This window comes from Maylandia zebra, linkage group LG5 (assembly GCF_041146795.1).
Source record: "Maylandia zebra isolate NMK-2024a linkage group LG5, Mzebra_GT3a, whole genome shotgun sequence".
Lineage (NCBI taxonomy): Eukaryota > Metazoa > Chordata > Actinopteri > Cichliformes > Cichlidae > Maylandia > Maylandia zebra.
The window spans coordinates 9,382,142-9,399,833 of record NC_135171.1 but is presented as its reverse complement, the minus strand read 5'-3'; the positions used below and the strand labels follow the sequence as shown (position 1 = coordinate 9,399,833).

General features: G+C 40.9%; 2 protein-coding genes across 2 annotated transcripts; one reads left to right on the top strand and one right to left on the bottom strand.

The window, feature by feature from the left end:
- The first annotated feature begins 168 nt into the window (after window positions 1–168).
- On the top strand, window positions 169–5,222 carry LOC101477105 (bactericidal permeability-increasing protein). The gene is made up of 15 exons (XM_024801946.2): window positions 169–296; window positions 389–503; window positions 598–729; window positions 803–958; window positions 1,050–1,113; window positions 1,793–1,853; window positions 1,932–2,023; window positions 2,125–2,301; window positions 2,384–2,443; window positions 2,516–2,683; window positions 2,767–2,834; window positions 2,919–2,961; window positions 3,036–3,099; window positions 4,145–4,221; window positions 4,384–5,222. Exons 1-15 carry the CDS (start codon window positions 194–196, stop codon window positions 4,420–4,422), a joined length of 1,419 nt encoding a protein of 472 aa, XP_024657714.2. The 5' UTR covers window positions 169–193; the 3' UTR covers window positions 4,423–5,222.
- Window positions 5,223–5,289: 67 nt separating this feature from the next.
- On the bottom strand, window positions 5,290–11,297 carry cdk5rap1 (CDK5 regulatory subunit associated protein 1). Its single transcript, XM_024801947.2, has 13 exons — window positions 10,517–11,297; window positions 10,335–10,438; window positions 10,216–10,250; window positions 10,028–10,128; window positions 9,745–9,955; window positions 9,539–9,659; window positions 7,892–8,122; window positions 7,707–7,804; window positions 7,554–7,609; window positions 7,143–7,273; window positions 6,895–7,044; window positions 5,978–6,118; window positions 5,290–5,607 (listed from the first exon to the last, which is right to left on the bottom strand). Exons 1-13 carry the CDS (start codon window positions 10,800–10,802, stop codon window positions 5,476–5,478), a joined length of 1,797 nt encoding a protein of 598 aa, XP_024657715.2. The 5' UTR covers window positions 10,803–11,297; the 3' UTR covers window positions 5,290–5,475.
- Between the last annotated feature and the right edge of the window lie 6,395 nt (window positions 11,298–17,692).

The following is a 17,692-nucleotide window of genomic DNA, read 5'->3' as shown; positions in this document are numbered from 1 at the left end:
CCACTAAGCTCTGTATGTCAGGACTGTTGAATTGGTACATGTTCTTGTAAACTGTCACTAAAAGAAGAAGCTGGATTTTATTGCTCTCCGATTTTTCCCCATAGATTTCGTAAGCAGAAGCTTAGCTTCTTCTGCTTTTGTGCTTGTATAAATATTCCTTGGTCTTCTTATTCTTCATGCCTCAGCTCTGAAGATGTTCCTGTGCTGTTGGCTGGTTCTGGGGGCTCTCATCCCCACAACCTTAAGCATCAATCCTGGAGTAAAGGTCAGGTTGACAGAAAAAGGCATTGAATATGGTAAGGTTTGTGTAAAAGCTGTCCTCTTGCTCAAAAAGGACTGATTTCTCCAGTGTTTGCTCAGTAAATTATTTTTCTTTACATTTTGTTAGGCAGGCAACTGGGCATGGCTGACATGCAGCAGAAACTCAATTCTATCCAAGTTCCAGACTTTTCAGGGAAAAAGAGGGTGTCTCCGATTGGAAAAGTCCAGTACAATTTGTCAAAGTAAGGCTCCAGTTTGTTCAACATGTCTCTAAATTCTCTTACAAAGTATTTTGTCCTGTTTCCGCTTAAACAAACAAAACACGAATTCTTCCAGTATACGTGTATTGAAGGTGGGAATACCAAAGTCTTCAGTGGACCTGGTGCCAGGGACTGGAGTCAGAATGTCTATAGGTGATGCCTTCATCAGTCTGAATGGAAACTGGAGGGTCAAGTACCTGCGAATAATGTGAGTGAGGTAACATCTCTTCTTTAGAGAAGTAATTTATCTGCTTAAAAAGATATTTTTTCTCTTTTACCAGAAAGCACAGCGGGTCTTTTGAATTGAATGTGAATGGTCTCAGTATCGCTACAACCATCTCCATCAAGACTGATGAGACAGGCCGACCAGCGGTCAGCAGTGACAGCTGCTCAGCTGCTGTTGGAAGTGCAAAGGTCAAGTTTCATGGTGGAGCGAGGTGAGAAACCCAGCTGTGAGGGAGAAGGGTTTTACTATTTTACTTCATCTGCAGAATTCTTCTAATTCCTGCTGGTTTTGTTTTTTGATAGCTGGCTGTACAATCTCTTCACAAGGTTTATTGATAAGGCTCTGCGCAATGCGATTCAGAAACAGGTGAGGGCAAATCTGCTACATGCAGCAGAAATCCAGCTTACACACTTTACCTGCTAGGTAAGGTGTCTGCTAGTTCACAGTGTCTCACATTATCTTCCTTCATTTGTTACTCTGAAGTAACCGGGTAATGATGAAAATAAAGAAGTAAAGATTTATTGGTTCGGGCTTAGCCCGCAGTGTTTCAAGATACTTTGATTTACCTCCAAAATATGGAAACCTTAGGAGCCTTAGATATGCACTGAAAGCCAGAAGCAGGGAGGAAGGGAGGCAACAAACACAAACCAAACTACACTAACAATGTAGCCTAATTGAAATCATGAAACAAGCTGTATGTGGAATGAAACGTTCAACTGCAGCAGCATTAAGTTTATCATTAAACAAACACATCATCATCTCTTTGCTTTCCCAGTTAGAAGGATTTTGTTTGTTCTCAGAAAAACTTGTGTATGTTTTTTCATTAGGTTATTTTAAGCTGCTACATGGAGAACTGTGAGCTTCTCTTAATGGATATCCATGTTGCTCATGGATATCCATTAAGAGAAGCGATTAAGTGATTATTTAACATCTGCTCTTTTGTTCACCAATGTTTAATTTTGAAATGTCTTTGTGAGCCTTTAATGATGACTTTCTCCAATACAAATCAAAGTCTAACACCAGATTTCTTCCTTCCGCTTTGCAGATCTGCCCTCGGGCCACCACTGTAGTATCTGATTTAAACCCTCAGCTGAAAACTCTCAATGGTAAAGTATCCTGTTTAGTTACTCAATCAGCTGTTTCACTGGTGATGAACACATGAGTGAGCTTCTGTCTCTATGCAGTCTTAGCCAAGGTGGACAAGTATGCAGAGATTGAATATTCCATGGTATCGTCACCGACTGTTTTAAAGTCCTCGATAGATCTGAGCTTGAAGGTAGAGAATTATGCAACACTACATTTTTACAGGAATCTAAAGATATCACTTTATTATTTTTAAAAAATCTGGAGCATTGTTTTCTGGGTCTTCTTTCTCAGGGGGAATTTTACAACATCAGGAAGCATCAGGAGCCTCCGTTCTCACCAGCGGCCTTTAACCTGCCACCCCAGAACAACAACATGTTGTACATCGGCATGTCTGCCTTTACTGTCAACTCTGCAGCCTTCGTCTACAACAATGCTGGAGTCCTCAGCCTGTCCATCACTGACGACATGGTAAACTGCTGCCTCCTGAGTCTCATACCTTCTTTTCAGGACATCAAACTGATCTCTAACTTTTCTCACTTTGTCGTGCCAGATACCAAAAAGCTCTCCAATCCGACTCAACACCAAAACGTTTGGAGTCATTATCCCAGAGGTGACAACACATCCCAGTCATTTTATGTGACGCATTCTTGGCAGTTTTTCACATGAAATTCTTTTTTTCTAGATTGCTAAGCAGTTCCCAGGTCTGATGATGAAGCTGCTGGTGAAGATGGAGAAAACCCCCACACTGACCTTTGAGCCCAACAACGCAACAGTCCAGGCCACCACCACAGTGACGGCCTTTGCCATCCAGCCCAACTCTACTCTGTCGCCTCTTTTTGTCCTGAACTTGGTAAGTTACCCAGCTGATATGATCTTAAATTGTCTTTGTGGTTTTAGAAAACCATCTGAAATGAACCACCATTGCCTTGACAGGAGGCCAGCGTGAGTGCCCGTATGTTTGTCAGTGAAATGAAATTGGCTGCAGCTGTCACCCTCAACAAGTGAGTTAACTGGCAAAGAAAAATAGGGCCGAGAGGTCTTTGTTAAGATGAACATCACATTCTAATTTAGTCTAATTTGCACAGAATGGATCTGACCCTGGACAAAAGTAATGTGGGAGACTTTCAGGTAAGAAGTGCATTTCTATACAATAACAGTCTGAATCATCAGCAACTCAAACTAACCCTACATCTAACCTACAGGTCAGCGCCCTCAATAGCATCTTACAAGGGGTCTTCAAATTGGTGGTGATACCCACAGTTAATGGTGAGTTCATCCTCACTTTGAAATTTAAAGAGTTTTTTTTCACCAAAATCTCCAAAGAGGATTTCCATTTGCATTTTCACAGCAGCTCCAAAGTTCCAGGGAATATTAGACAAACAACACGAGGGACCAGCAGGATTATCATTTTTAGCTACATATGTCTGGATAATTATTAATATTGTATTGTGTAAAACAGACCCCCAGCTCTTACTTATATGGAGACTATTCTCATTCCTTTTCTTTCTTTCTGTTGATTTTATTTAGGCTATCAGCTCATATTTTATAAAGTCAATAAGTTTATGAAATCGGAAGAAGTTCATTATTTACCTCTCAGGTGTTGTTAAGAATTTAAAACATAAAAGATAAAGTTATTCAAGTAATTTACAAGAATCCAGAATACTTCCACCACAGTACAGGAACTGTACTCACCTACCTTCACTCCTGCTTTTATTGGAGATAAAATATCGGGAATTTCAGGAGTGGGACCACGCCTCCAAATATGCTCCTCCCAGTTCTCATCTATATACGTTCCCCCAGTTCTAACAGCTGTTCGTTCTCATTGACGTGTCCCACCCTCCCTCCACTTTTCAATTCTTTAACTTCTTCACTTCTGTTTAGTGCATGGGGATAGAGCTTGTACTGGTCTTCTGAATATTTTACCATTTATTTTAAGATTCTACCCCATTTTCTTATTGGGGAAATCATAAAATGTTCCAAAAATATATACCTTTGAATCACCTTCAGGGTCATCTCCTTGTGCATCTCTTTACCACTTCTAATGAGTCTGCTGTTTTTAATTTGCACTGTGGAAGTCTATTTTCTAACAGTTTAAATGAATGACGTTCATCAGAGACCTTACTTTAACACATTCCACTGTTTTCATCAATAATTTTATTGATGTCAGTATTTTCCTTAATTGAATTTGTGTATGAAGTTACATTAGGTGGAATGATTCCAGTGCATGCTATGTAATACATCTATAATATCATTATGACATTCTGCCACATTTGTGAAATTGTGGTCTAAAATTATGAATTTCATTTTGCAGTCCAACTTGCTAAGGGATACCCACTGCCCACAATTGGAAAGATGAAGCTTATGAACACCCAGCTTGATGTGCTGAAGGTCAGAGATACTGATAATATGTTGTTGTTGTTGTTTTTAATCGATTTCATGCATGTGAGCGTATTGCTTCTTGTATATGACATGAGATCTAATTAAGAAATCTTGACATTTCTAAGGAATGAGCAGATTTTCTAACTCAAAGCTGTGAACTGTTCCTTCTAGGACTACATCCTGATTGGGACAGATGTTCAGTTCAGCTGAACTGCACTCCTGAAAACTCCCAGGATTCTTTTCTGCATTCTAGCATCCTTCCATGAAGACACAATTACAGTCAGAGTACGATAATCTGGCAGAAATTCCCAAGAAAAAGCTAAATAAGTATTACTTCTGACAGCAGTCAGAATATTGTGTTTTCTATGTATTGGTTCTCCTCTGAAGTTAACCATTTCTATATTTAGTGCGTATGGACTTTTTTAATATGAGTGAAATGAGTTGCCAAGGACATCGATCAGCACACTCATCAGCAAAATGTCTTCTGAGCTCCAGTCTATAGACCACTTTAGGACTGCTAGTCTTTTTGCAACTGCATGCATCCCTCTGTGGTGGGTAGAGATTAAAAGAATAAGCTACTTCCACATGGTTTTATGGGTGAAGCTACATGACATTAATCTTAGCAAGCAGCATACAGTTGCCAGGCTAGCTGTAACCAGGCTAGCTGTAACCAAGCTAGCTGTAACCAAGCTAGCTGTAACCAAGCTAGCTGCACAAATATGACATGATTCATTTGTAACAATAAGTATTTTGGCAAAAGAAAGCTAAGCTACTACTTCAGCCCTGCAATTAACCTTTTTCTCTCAAGACTACATTTTGACATATAAGTCAGGTTGGAATTTACCTTAGTTGGGGTTAGAATTGGACTGTAGAATTTACCTTAGGGTGTCGTCCGGCTAATATTAGCTAACGCTTGCTTCCCCGTTTGCTTTTTGTAAGTTACCTTACAGCATGTTCAGACATTGGCAATTTAGAGTGCTTAATAAATGACAAAGTCACATAAAAGACAATGTGTCTCCTTATGATTCAATGATCTTAAAAAATGCCACTTTATGTATCACACAGAACACCGTCAGGCATCGTTCAAACAGCTTTTAATAAACTTCCATAGTTTGTTTACAAGTGAAACTTTCACAGCTTGTTGCAACAGTCCACCTGAAAGCATCCTCCATTTGTCAAAAACGTCAAACAAGTGATGAAGGAAATGTAGCAGTCTGTTCGATGTGGTATCATCCGAGTCCATCAATCAGTGACATGTTTAAGTCACGGTTGAGTGTGAGCTACATGTTCATCACGCTGGTCCTCAGGTGGAGTCCTACAGTGCACTTCTCTGGCTCTCAGGGAGCTGAGACTGAGAGCTCGACCTCTCAGGCTCTGGGAGTTGGCAGACAAGATCTAAAACAAGACAAAAGAAGACGCCAGAGAATAAAAGACTGAATACAAGAACCGTATTTATACATTCAAGATAATCAATATTCCTGAAACACTTTTCCAGTCACTTTCCTGACTGGTGATAGTGTACCCAGCATTTAAAGTTGGATCAACCAATGCTTACAGCAGAAACATTAAACTGCTGACATGATGATACATCATAAACACATGATATATTCACTAAAGGATCCCTTAAAACTTGGCTTTGACTATTTCAGGTAGTGGCCTAACACTCATTCAATCTGCCAAACATCTTGCTCATATAAATTGTGTTTTTTTAGAAGACAACAGATATTCTTTAAAGTTGCATCCGTCTATATCAATTATATCCTACCTTCACCAGCACATAGTCTCCAACACTGATGGGTACAGTGCTGAATGCTGTAGGCTGAACATGAACGTCCTCTTTGGGGAAAATCACTTTCATATTGCCATCAGTTCTTCCACACAGGTCCTCAGCAGATCTTTTACTTTCCTGAATAAAAATCAAAAGCAGCCAATTCAGTTTCTTTCGACTCAAAGCAATTTAAGTTCCAGTCAAGAAGCAACATCCAGGCCTTAAGCCCACAATGAAGTGCCAAAAAACTTAGTTACTCAGCAAGTAAACCACCACAAACCTTAACAAATGTCAAAATATCTAACTAAACAGCACTGAAAAGCATGAGTACAGTCTATTACTTTGTTTTACTATGTCATTGTGGTGGGACGTGGTCTTGCCGGCTTAAAACATTAACTATGTCCTGTTGTTGTTGTGTGTAGGCTGTAGCTGAAAAGCTGCAGCCGAGTATGTAAATCGACAGCCGCAATAAAGAGGTGTAGCGACAAGTGCAAATATGTGGTCGGGTCTGTCATGCATCGTTTACAGACGTACATTTGGACACTGGCAAGGCTTGAAGTTAGGGGGGCTAATACAACTCAATGAACTGGACCTCTCGACGATGTGCTGTTGGTGCCTCTTTAATGGAATAGCCATATAATGGGGCTGTTACCAGGTACAAAGTGTGCTTCAGTTTGTGCAGTAATTGTGCACATTTGTGTTTGTGTTTTACTCATATAGCTCAAAATGTCCAAAACCAATGGGTGACATCACAACAGCTACACCATCCTTTACATATGGCCTGTGGTTCAAGGGTGTGGCTGACGTAGTTACTGTTCACTGCTCTACCACCTGCAATCATGCTATTTGAAGGTCAACATATATTTAAAAACAATTTTGATAACACACTGGTAAACTCTGTGTGTATTACTCACTCCCTCCACCAGGACAAGCTGTGTACTGCCAATGAGAGCAGCGTTGACCCTTTCAGCTTCTCCTCTGAACACGGTGATGCACTCCTCCAGCCTTCGCTGCTTCACCTCCACTGGGACGTCATCTTGGAGCCGGTGGAAGGCATGCGTCTTCTGAATGTGTGGCAGACATGGAAAAACAATTACATCACATATCATTTAAAGGACGGGTGAAAAGAAAGTAAGTGAGTTCTAGAGTAAGAAGAACTCACCTTTCTCATACTGTAAGCAAAAAGGAATCCCACATTGTAGCCCACCTCTCTGATTAGAGACAAAGTCTGCTGGTGGTCGTCCTCAGTTTCACCACAGAAGCCTGAGATGAAGTCACTGCTGAGACTCACGTCTGACACACGAACAGAAATTATGTAAAACAGACTGTGGTTAAAGAGGACAGAAGGTGCTTTTCCTTATTTCTTAGTGTATTTTATAATTTTACAGATAGATTCAGGATTCTCCTGGAAAAAGGAGAAAGTTTTGTTAAAAATGAATGGACAATACCAAGATCTCTTTACATTCGTTCTACACACAAGTGAAAGATACTCAGGTAGTAAAATGAATGTTTAAATGTAATAATCATACCCAGAGACAGGTGACAAATTGAAGGAGAAACCTGATTTTAGTACCTGGGATGATCTGCTTTATGTTCCTCACAAGATCGAGGTAGGCCTCTCTGGTGTAGCTGTACATATTAGGAGGAAAACAACATGTTATGAGGACAATTAGTGGTGTTTAAGTTTAATTTCACAAAGTCATATGCTAGTGAACTAATCTCTTACCCGCGACGCATTGCTTTAAGGACCCGGCTGCTTCCACTCTGGGCTGGGAGGTGGATCTGCTTACAAATGTTCCCTCGCTCCGCAATCAGATGCAAAACCTGTAAGATCGACACACAGACCAGGTGAGCAGGGCTCACTGAACCAAGTGAATATCCAAAGGAAGAAAAGCATATTAAAGAAAATACCTCATCAGGAAAATCCTTGGGGTGAGGTGATGTGAATCTGATCCTCACGTTGGGATCGATACGTGACACTTGGTCGAGCAGGTCAGAGAAGCGCAGACCCCCCCGCTTTGTCTGGTAGACTGTCTTAAAGCCACGGCTGAGCTTGGTTGCATCTGAACCACAGACCTGCTCATCTGACGTGTCCCTGTAGCTGTTCACATTCTGACCCAGCAGCGTCACCTCCTTCACACCCTGACAGAAGCACCCAGCACACACTCGTCAGGCACACTCAAGTGTTCATTTTAGAGAGCTGAACTCAAAGGACGACAAATTTGCAGCAGTGTCAGACACATGAATAATTCAGAAGAAAAGGATCAAAATCAACACCAGAGAACCAGACATAATTATTAAAGCACTCGCCTACTGCCTATAGAGTGCAAACTGTATAAACACACATCTACATATGAATTTGGAGAATCTATAAACAAGGTGGATGATATTTGGGCACTGAAAGCTCTCTGACCAATCATATTCAAGCTTTGGATTCCTTCAGTACAACAGTCTATGTTCAGAGCAAGAGGGAGATTGCATTTACTGTGTAGAAAAGAGGGATAATGTCTCTGTAATGTTAGGGTTTTCACTGTCATCACATTAGCTTCTTTTATCCATACCAGACCAGTTAGGGGTGGATCTGACTGAGAAACAGAGGGATGCTCCAAGCTCACAGCCCAACGATTTGTTAATGAGATGGTAAAGCATACCCTGCTTTAGCTCCTTTTTTACTTTACTGGACAGTTTAAATTACAGAATGAACATCATACTGTAACAACTGAGACCTCAAACTGACAAGTAGCGCAATTGCTGAGGTGACAGATCAGGTGAGTTGACTCATAATCAGGGGTGCACATAAGTGGTCCGCAGGTGCGCTTGCGCTGTCAAAATAAAAGACACGTACCTGCGGACCACTTATGTGCACCCCTGATTATAGATGCATACATCTTTTTAACGATAAGAGGCATTGTTGCCCCCTGCTGGCCATAATAAGAATTAAAGGTTTCATGTACTTTTTCATAAACTTCATTTTTCAGACTTAGAAGCTACAAACTTTTTTATAATAGCAGGAAGTCTATGATTTATGGGTTATTATCAAAAAATGACTGGTTGTACAGAATTTTGTCGACTTCCTTATTGCATGACCTCAATAAACACTTTCATGACGAGATTATGGTCTTAATCAATAGTTTCAACCTTTATTGAAAGGAACATGGCATATGTTTTCAGTCTTATCTCCCCTCGACCCCAACCAGTTACAGCAGATAGCTGTCCCTTCCTGGTTCTGCTGGAGGTTTCTTCCTGTTTAAAAGGGAGTTTTTCCTTCCCACTGTTGTGAAGGTGCGTGCTCATGGGGTGTTGTTTTATTGTCTGGGCTTTTGCTTACCACATAAAGTGCTTGGAGGCAACTCTTCTCGTGATTTGGTGCTATATAAGTAAAACTGAATTGAGTTTGTTTCATAAGTCATGTTAAATTATTGTTGTATAGATTTTGCATTTATCATAAAACACAAACACAAAGTCACCTTCTTTTTTGTTTGTTTCCTATTCTGTTGTTGCGTGGTTACAAATGCAGGAGTTTTTCCAACCAACCTTAATGTTGAAGTTACAGCTTACCTGATCAGAGAGCATACGAACTTCCTCCAGGATAGAGCGGACGGGTCGACTCCTCTCTCTCCCTCGAGTGAAGGGAACAATGCAGTAACTGCACATGTTGTCACAGCCTCGCATGATGGACCTGCCGGTACAAAACCATCAGCAGATTCAGTATGAAGATGCGTTGTTACAGGAAAAGGCGGATAACCATTTGATAAACAACATACACAAAAGCACTGTGCCCCCGAGGCGCGTGGTGGACGGGCATGACGTCAGCATAGGTCTCCTCTAAAGAGAGCAGCACATTGCACGCCTTCTGACCTCCATCAGATACAGCCAAGAGACGCGGAAGGTCCCGGTATGCATCTGGACCGGCGAGGACATCTACGAGCTTCTCTCGCTCCAGAAGCTCCATCTTCAGCCTCTCCGCCATACAGCCTGAGACAAACACACCCATGAACGTACCCTTAATGTGACTTCCATCATCTGAGTGCATGAGAGCTTACTCACCTAAAATTCCAATTTTCATTGGTGTGTGGGTCTTTAATCGTTTCCTCTTCATAGCTGTTAGTTGTTGCAGTCTATTCCATATTGTTTGCTCAGCCTTTTCTCTGTTAAGAAAAGAGATTAGGTTGCAAAGCTGCCATCACCTAGCACTAAATTTCAAAACTTTTCATGAGTTTGATCTTTGCTCCTACCTTACAGAGCACGTTACCAGAAGAACAACATCTGCCTGCAAGTACACGCACATCTTAAACAAACTGCATTAAAGTTACTTCTGCTAGAATCATAAAATAAAACCAGAAGTCAGCTGTACCTCGCTTAGATGAGCTGTGCGCTGATAGCCCTTCTTCTGCAGTATGGACCAGGCTATCTCTGTGTCATTCACATTCATTTGACATCCATAGGTTTCAAAATAAACTGCAACAATAAGCCAAAGAACCCCTTTAGCATCACCACAAGCATTCAAAGCTAAGTAAACAAATGGCTTTCACCGACCTTTCCTTGAGTTTCCCATCAACAAGCCTTCAGAGAGATAGTCATGCTTTTCTGAGGGTTCTTCATCTGCAGCACGGCTCCTGTTAGCTGGAAGCCCTTTAACGAAATCCTGAAAACTTGGACCAGATGATAGCCGACTCTTGAACTTGTCTACAGTCTTCTTCTTTTCTCTCACAGTGTCAACAGCGCTAGCCAGTTTAGAACAGTATCTAGCCTGGATGCGGCTGACAGGTGGCCAGTGTTGGGTTACTGTAAATATGGGTTTTAAAGTCCTGAGGTACTCCATGCTTTAGCTAACCACAAGAGCAAAGGCTTCGTAATTCCCTATCGGGTGTATCTGGAAATGAGCGACTATGTATTTTAGTTAGCTACCTTTGCCGCAACCTAAAAACTAACATAGTGTCAAAAGTGCCTTTTTACTCAGTAAGATACAGCACGAGTGCTAACTACCTCGAGTGAATTGTCACTCAGGTACAGATATCATGTGGAGCCAAAGATGTCTTAGTATCAAGAGGAGTCACTCCCTGTTTCAAGTACCTGACGCTAATGAAACCCGGAAAAACGTTTCACTCTTGTGAAGTGCTGCTACATACTAGTAAGTTTGTTTCAAACATAGAGGAAGCTCGAAATGAGGTAAAAAAAAAATTTGTTTTTAAGTCAATTCAGGTGCTTATCTGGTGTGTTAATAAGATGTTACTGTGTCGTAAAAGATAATTAAATGTCAGACTGAAAATCCTCGAGAAGTCCGTAATGTCCGTTAGACAAAAATGTCACTGTACGTCCATCTTCACGGTCCGTCATCATAAACTCCTTATTCTAAACTATGGTTCCGTATGTGCGACAAAGCTTTGAAGGGAACTTTAACATTTACAGAATCGGGTTATTGATGGTGAGAGACGGATTTATGTCGTTAGGTTATTGTTCAAAACTCAGTTGAGATCGAGATTAGTGTGGCGAATGAAATAAAAAGTTAATGATTTGTGTTTGTTTATTTGCTTGCTTGTTTTGTTATTTACATGAATCGATTGAGCTATCGAGCGTTTTCTCATTCATTCATTCATGCACAAGTTTAATTCAAGTCAAGTAGCGTTTTATTGTCAACATAACAATATACACTCAAGTATACAGTAGGACGAAATATCACCCTCCTGGATCAAAGGTGCACAGTGTAAAAATAAAATGAAAAAATTTAAATATACATACATACAACTATACATTAATAAGATAAACTAAGAGTGAGTACAACACTATTGTTCTTGAATACAGAGAGAGTAAGAATAGAAAACAATGAGAATTAGAATAAATAAATACAATACACAGACAGATACGAACAGTGCAATACAGAATAGTGCAAGTATCGGGAGTGAGAGGGAGTGTTTTGTAGTCCAAGAAGAGAGTCCAGTGTGGAGGAGAGCAGCATGGTGTTCAGGAGCCGGACTGCTTGGGGGAAAAAATGTAGTGATGGCCAAATGAAGCTTTCTGAAGCATTGAAGCTTGTATTGAAAAAGGGTTCATTACTCGAAGCTTTTCAACACAGTCCTCTCTGGTCACATCTGGTGGCCAAAAATATGAAGAGCAGCTTGAAGCTCCAAAATGAAACGAACTGCTTCATTATGACTGCCCACTCTACAGCGCAGAGTTCACACTTCTGTCTGATATTGGGCCACCGTTGTCTTGCTTTGAACATGTATTTTTTGGGGTGAAAAAAATGTTGTTTATTTGTTTAATAAACAATTTTGATACATAAACTTTCCTTGATTAAACATGTGTCACGGTGTGGTCTTTCTTTACTTGTGACTTCTTGATGTCGGTAAATACAGTAATTGAAAAACACATATAATATACATGTAATAATGTACAACAGATTATGGAGTATGCTTCTGCTGTGAGGTCCTGCCTCCATGTACTAATGCAATTAATCACTGGACAGCTGGACAGGTATGTTTATATATAATATTATATTAGGCCAATTTTCTTATATATGTTTTTGACCTGGGGGTAGAATTGATTGTGAACTGCAAAGGGAAAATGCTTATAAACTTGCAAATTAAAAACATGATGCATTTAAGGAAACCCCTTTTAAATTTTATTTAAGAATTAGTTCCACTGTGCGATGGCCGAATCTGTTTCTTTTCATGGAGATAATTTCCCCTGCCTTCCCCTCACATGGAACAGAAGAGGCTGGAGTGCACAGAAACTGTAGAGATGCAGGTATACGGTCTTCCCGGGCCTCACAGACTATCACCTAAAAAGAATAAACAAAGTAAATTGCTGCACATTTTGTAGAATACCATTTTAAGATTATTTTTAAAATAAAATATATTTTTTATAACATTAAAAGTAAAGAGTCAAATGGAAGTCTTTCTAAAGTTATTTAATGATATTTATATTATGAAGTAGATTTTTGACATTTTAAGTTTTTCACGTTTTCACGCTATTGGACAATCTCGCTGACTTGCTCCTCATGCCGCAGTCGTCTTCTGCAGCATAGGGGAGTAAACAGTTGGTGGGAGGGCTGATGTTGGACAGCCATGATGCTAGTGGCTATCCCAATCCAGAGTGAGGTGCAAATGTCCTGTAGACTGGGTAGAGAGCTGCCAATAACGCACTCAGCGGACCATACAATCCTCTGGAGGGCTCTGCGGTCGGACGCGTGGCAATTTCCATACCAGACTGTGATGCAGCGGGTTAGGGTGCTCTGTATGGTACCCCTGTAGAAGGTGTTAAGGATGGGTTTGGGGAGGCGCACCTTCTTCAGTCGTCTCTTGAAATGCAGTCACTGCCGAGCTCTTTTTGTCACTGATTTGGTGTTACTGGTCCAGGACAGGTCCTCTATGAAGTGAACACTGAGGAATCTGGTGCTCTTCACTCCGTCTACAGTGACACCAGCAATGCTGAGCGAGAGATGGACAGCCTCGGTTTTCCTAAAGTCAACAATCAGCTCTTTTGTCTTGTCAACATTGAGACATAGATTCTTGTCCTGCCACCAAAGCGCCAGCCGCTGCACCTCCTCCCTGTATGCCGCATCATCATCATCCCTGATGAGTACCACCACTGTGGTGTCATCTGCAAGCTTGATAATGTCGTTTGCTTTTGTTATGCCCCCCCCCCCACACACACACACACACAAACCCACCACCCAAGAAAGAGCAAAAACAATGTACTTTTAAGTAAGTAAGTAAAATTTATTTATATAGCACATTTCACAGATAAAAATCACAAAGTGCTTTACAGTAAGATCAGACATACAAGTTAAAATTAATTAAATTAGTTAAAAGCCCGTTTGTATAAAAATGTCTTCAGCTGCTTTTTAAAGGAGTCAGTATAGAGTCTAGACAGCGTAAAGACAACGGCAGAGAGTTCCACAGCCTAGGTGCCAGTGCCTGAAAAGCCCGATCCCCACGTGTTTTAAATCTAGTACGTGGGACCACCAGTAGCCTCTGACCTGAAGACCTAAGTGCTCGGGATGAAGCATGAGGTTTCAACAGGTCAGAGATATACTGGGGAGCTTCACCATGCAGAGCTCTAAAAGTTACAACTAAAATTTTAAAATGAACCCTAAAATTTACAGGCAACCAATGAAGAGAAGCCAAAACTGGAGTAATGTGTGACCTCTTGTTTGTACCAGTTAAAAGTCTTGCCGCTGCATTCTGTACAGACTGAAGGCGATCCAGAGCTGATTTGTTAAGACACGTAAAAAGACCGTTACAATAATCCAAACGAGAAGAGATAAAAGCATGAATAATCATCTCAAGTTCTGCCTTTGACACCAGCAGCCTGAGTTTAGAAATGTTTCTTAGATGATAAAAACTGTTCCGGACAAGTTGTTTAGAGTGTTTCTCAAGAGACATTGAACTGTCAAATATAACACTGTGGAGTGTTTATATGCATACTTTATATGCAGCCATTTATTTACATCGCCAGTGAGCAATGCAAAAATAACAAACAAAAAAATCCCTAAAGGTACCCAAGCTTCCCGATTAAAAAAACAACAAAAAAATCCAACCAAAAAAGAAAACTGAGTCAGCAGAAAGGGCTTCATACCACTACTAGGCTGCTGCAGTGGACAATACATACACAGTGAGAAAGGCACGAAAATGCTACTTTACAAAGCTACTCACAACTATTTACAACGGAAATGCTCGAGCGCCAGACACACACACATCGGGTTATACATGCAAGTTTTCAGACAAAGACACTAAGTAAGCTTGGAAGGACAGGCTGTTTGTTGGGTGGTGGAGGCTGGAGAGAGGGGACCAGGGGGTTGTCATCTGGTGGTTAAGTACTGGTGTGATCAACCAATTATTCAATCCCAGAACAGAAATGAATTCCACCCAATGACATAAGAGGCTGATTATAAAAATGATCCATGCACGCCTTATGACCTACAGCACGTACAGTTAACACAGCTAAATGGCCGAGAAATTGCAAAGTTCCTTTTGAAATAAAGCTATTCAAAGTCATTTAACTGTGACTACAATAATAGCAATGTTAGCCAGCAAACAAAACGTTAGCACTAATTAAAATAAGCTCCTAGGTGATGGTACTGTTTCAAGTTCTCTCATTGTTTGACATGTAGGGCAGATATTTTGGTGACACTGAGATTAGCGAGACACTAAACAGCAGTGTAATATCAACGCTAGATTAGAGGTTTTCTAATCCGATAAACTGAAATGATTCCAGTTTAGAGAAGATGTTTGTCGTCTGTTTGTTTGAGTGACAGGAACAGGAAACAGTGGCTGGAAATGACTGTTGTGTTACATGAGGGTAAAGAAGGGCTTTAAGCACCTGGGTAAAAACTGGACCCATGATGAAACACTACAACAAGTACAACATATTCTTCAGTTTTAATATGTGACCATACTGTGCAGACTCTATGGTAAATAACAGAGATTGAAACTTTACTGATAATTTGTCCAATTTAAAAAATGCCCTCTTCCACAAATGTCCTGTGACACACTCATTGGCTAAAAGAATGATGATATCACACACATTTAGAATCATACCACCAATCTGATCCTTTGATCCTTTGATCCTTAAAACCCATAAATAGGGGTGAAAAGCAACCACTTTTAGTCCGTTATTGGCAGCATTTAAGTTCGCAGCATTCGAATCTTCGCCAGAGAAGCATTTCAAAACTTTTGGTCAAAGGAGCTTTTGGTCAAAAACTTTTGGATCCTTTGCAAAGTCAGTGCATCCAGACCTCAACATGTCTCAAAGAGAAGATCCAAACGGACAAGAAGTTGACCCCTACGCTCTTCCCTGGGATCAACCACTAGACCCTTACCTCTCCTCTCTTCCTTGGTGTGAACAGGTAGAAGTAGAGGACAAGCGCTTAGAATTAGAGAATGAAAATCTCGTCAGCAGAGAGAAGATTGTGTTATTGACACAAGAAAATGAGAAAAAGAGCGCCGAATTTAAAAAGCTGTCCTACCAGCTTCAAGATAAGGAAGCTGTTATTGATGAGAAACAATGGGAACTCCTAGATAAGGACAAAAAGATCCAAGAGCTCCAAGCAAAGCTTGATGAAGCTCTGCAAAAAAATACAGAAATCCTCCAACAGAAGAAACAAGAGGACAGAAAGCAGAAAGACATGAAGTTTCAACTCCAAAACACAGAGATACAACACAGAGTGCTAAAAGCAAGGCTTGATTACCAACTGAAAGCAAATGAAGATCTTTGTCAAGAGAAGAGGCAACATGAGATCAAGCAAAAAGAAATGGCTTGCAAGCAAAAAGACATGGAGTGCCAACTCCAACAAATACAGGAAAAAGACAGGATGCTGCAGGCAAGGCTTGATAAGACACTGCACAAATATGAGGAGTTGCTGCAAGAGAAAAGGCAACATGAGATCCAACAACAAGAAATGGATTTCAAGCTTCAGACCACCAAGAAAAAACACCAAGACTTGCAAGGAAAGCTTGACGAAGCGCTGCAAAAAAATGAAGAAATCATCCAAGACAAAAACAGCTGGAAAGGAAGCAGAAAGACACACAGTACCAACTCCAACAGATGCAGGGAGAAGAAAGGATGCTGCGGGCAATGCTTAATAACACACTCCAAAAATATGAGGAGTTGCTTCAAGCAAAAAAGCAACAGGAGATCAAAGAAAAAGAAATGGGCTGCAAGCTTCAGAGCGCTAAGAAACACAGCGAAGGCTTGCAAGGAAAGCTTGACGAAGCTCTGCAAAAACATCAAGAAATCTTTGAAGAGAAAGAACAGCTGGTCATAAAGCAGAAAGAAGAGAAACTTCTTCTCCAGGACTTTGAGAGGAAAAACAAAAGCCTGCAAGAACTTTATAACAAAATGAAAAACAAAACAACAGAACTGGTAGCAGAAAATGAAAAAGAGGAGGCAACATCTAAACAACTGAAAGAAAGGTTGGATGAAAAAGACGCCAAATTAGAAGCAGTGGAGAAAACGTGCAAGACACTTGAGCAGCAAAATAGAGAAACAATCGATGAGCTGAGCACCCTGATCCTAGAAAAAAGAGTGCTCGTCGAAAAGCTGCTGCAAAAGAAGAAAAAACGCTTCTGCTTCTTCCGGAGGAGGGACACTCCTGCTTTTACTACTGCTGATGAAACCTCGTCTTCCTCCACCTCTGCTCCAGCTTAATTTTCCCCTCTCCTCTCCGCATAGTGCTTGCTCAGAGGGGATTGTTGGGGTTTTCTCTCCTTTTTCTCTTTGCTCCTTTCTATCCCTTTCCATTACCCTCGTCTCTACAACACCCCCCCCCCTTCCATTTCCTCCATATTTTAATAAACACAATTGGCTCTATTTTACAACTGTCTGATTAGTGTCTTCATTCAAGAATGAACTGTCGTTGTCACGGTCTGGGGACCAAGGACTCGTCTGTATTTTGTGTTTGGCTGACCCTGGACTTCATAACAGCATCACAAGGTACCCCTGTACGGTACCCCTGTAGAAGGTGTTAAGGATGGGTTTGGGGAGGCGCACCTTCTTCAGTCGTCTCTTGAAATGCAGGCACTGCCGAGCTCTTTTTGTCACTGATTTGGTGTTACTGGTCCAGGACAGGTCCTCTATGAAGTGAACACTGAGGAATCTGGTGCTCTTCACTCCGTCTACAGTGACACCAGCAATGCTGAGCGAGAGATGGACAGCCTCGGTTTTCCTAAAGTCAACAATCAGCTCTTTTGTCTTGTCAACATTGAGACA

What these genes read in the sequence shown, in the direction of transcription:
- LOC101477105 (XM_024801946.2), top strand. Translation starts at nt 194, where the DNA reads ATGTTCCTGTGCTGTTGGCTGGTTCTGGGGGCTCTCATCCCCACAACC. An exon ending in GTCAAGTACCTGCGAATAAT is followed by an intron (nt 730 to 802) that starts GTGAGTGAGGTA and finishes CTCTTTTACCAG; the next exon opens with AAAGCACAGCGGGTCTTTTG. An exon ending in AAGTTTCATGGTGGAGCGAG is followed by an intron (nt 959 to 1,049) that starts GTGAGAAACCCA and finishes GTTTTTTGATAG; the next exon opens with CTGGCTGTACAATCTCTTCA.
- cdk5rap1 (XM_024801947.2), bottom strand. Translation starts at nt 10,802, where the DNA reads ATGGAGTACCTCAGGACTTTAAAACCCATATTTACAGTAACCCAACAC. An exon ending in GCACAGCTCATCTAAGCGAG is followed by an intron (nt 10,251 to 10,334) that starts GTACAGCTGACT and finishes GTGTACTTGCAG; the next exon opens with GCAGATGTTGTTCTTCTGGT. An exon ending in CTTAAAGCAATGCGTCGCGG is followed by an intron (nt 7,610 to 7,706) that starts GTAAGAGATTAG and finishes TAATATGTACAG; the next exon opens with CTACACCAGAGAGGCCTACC.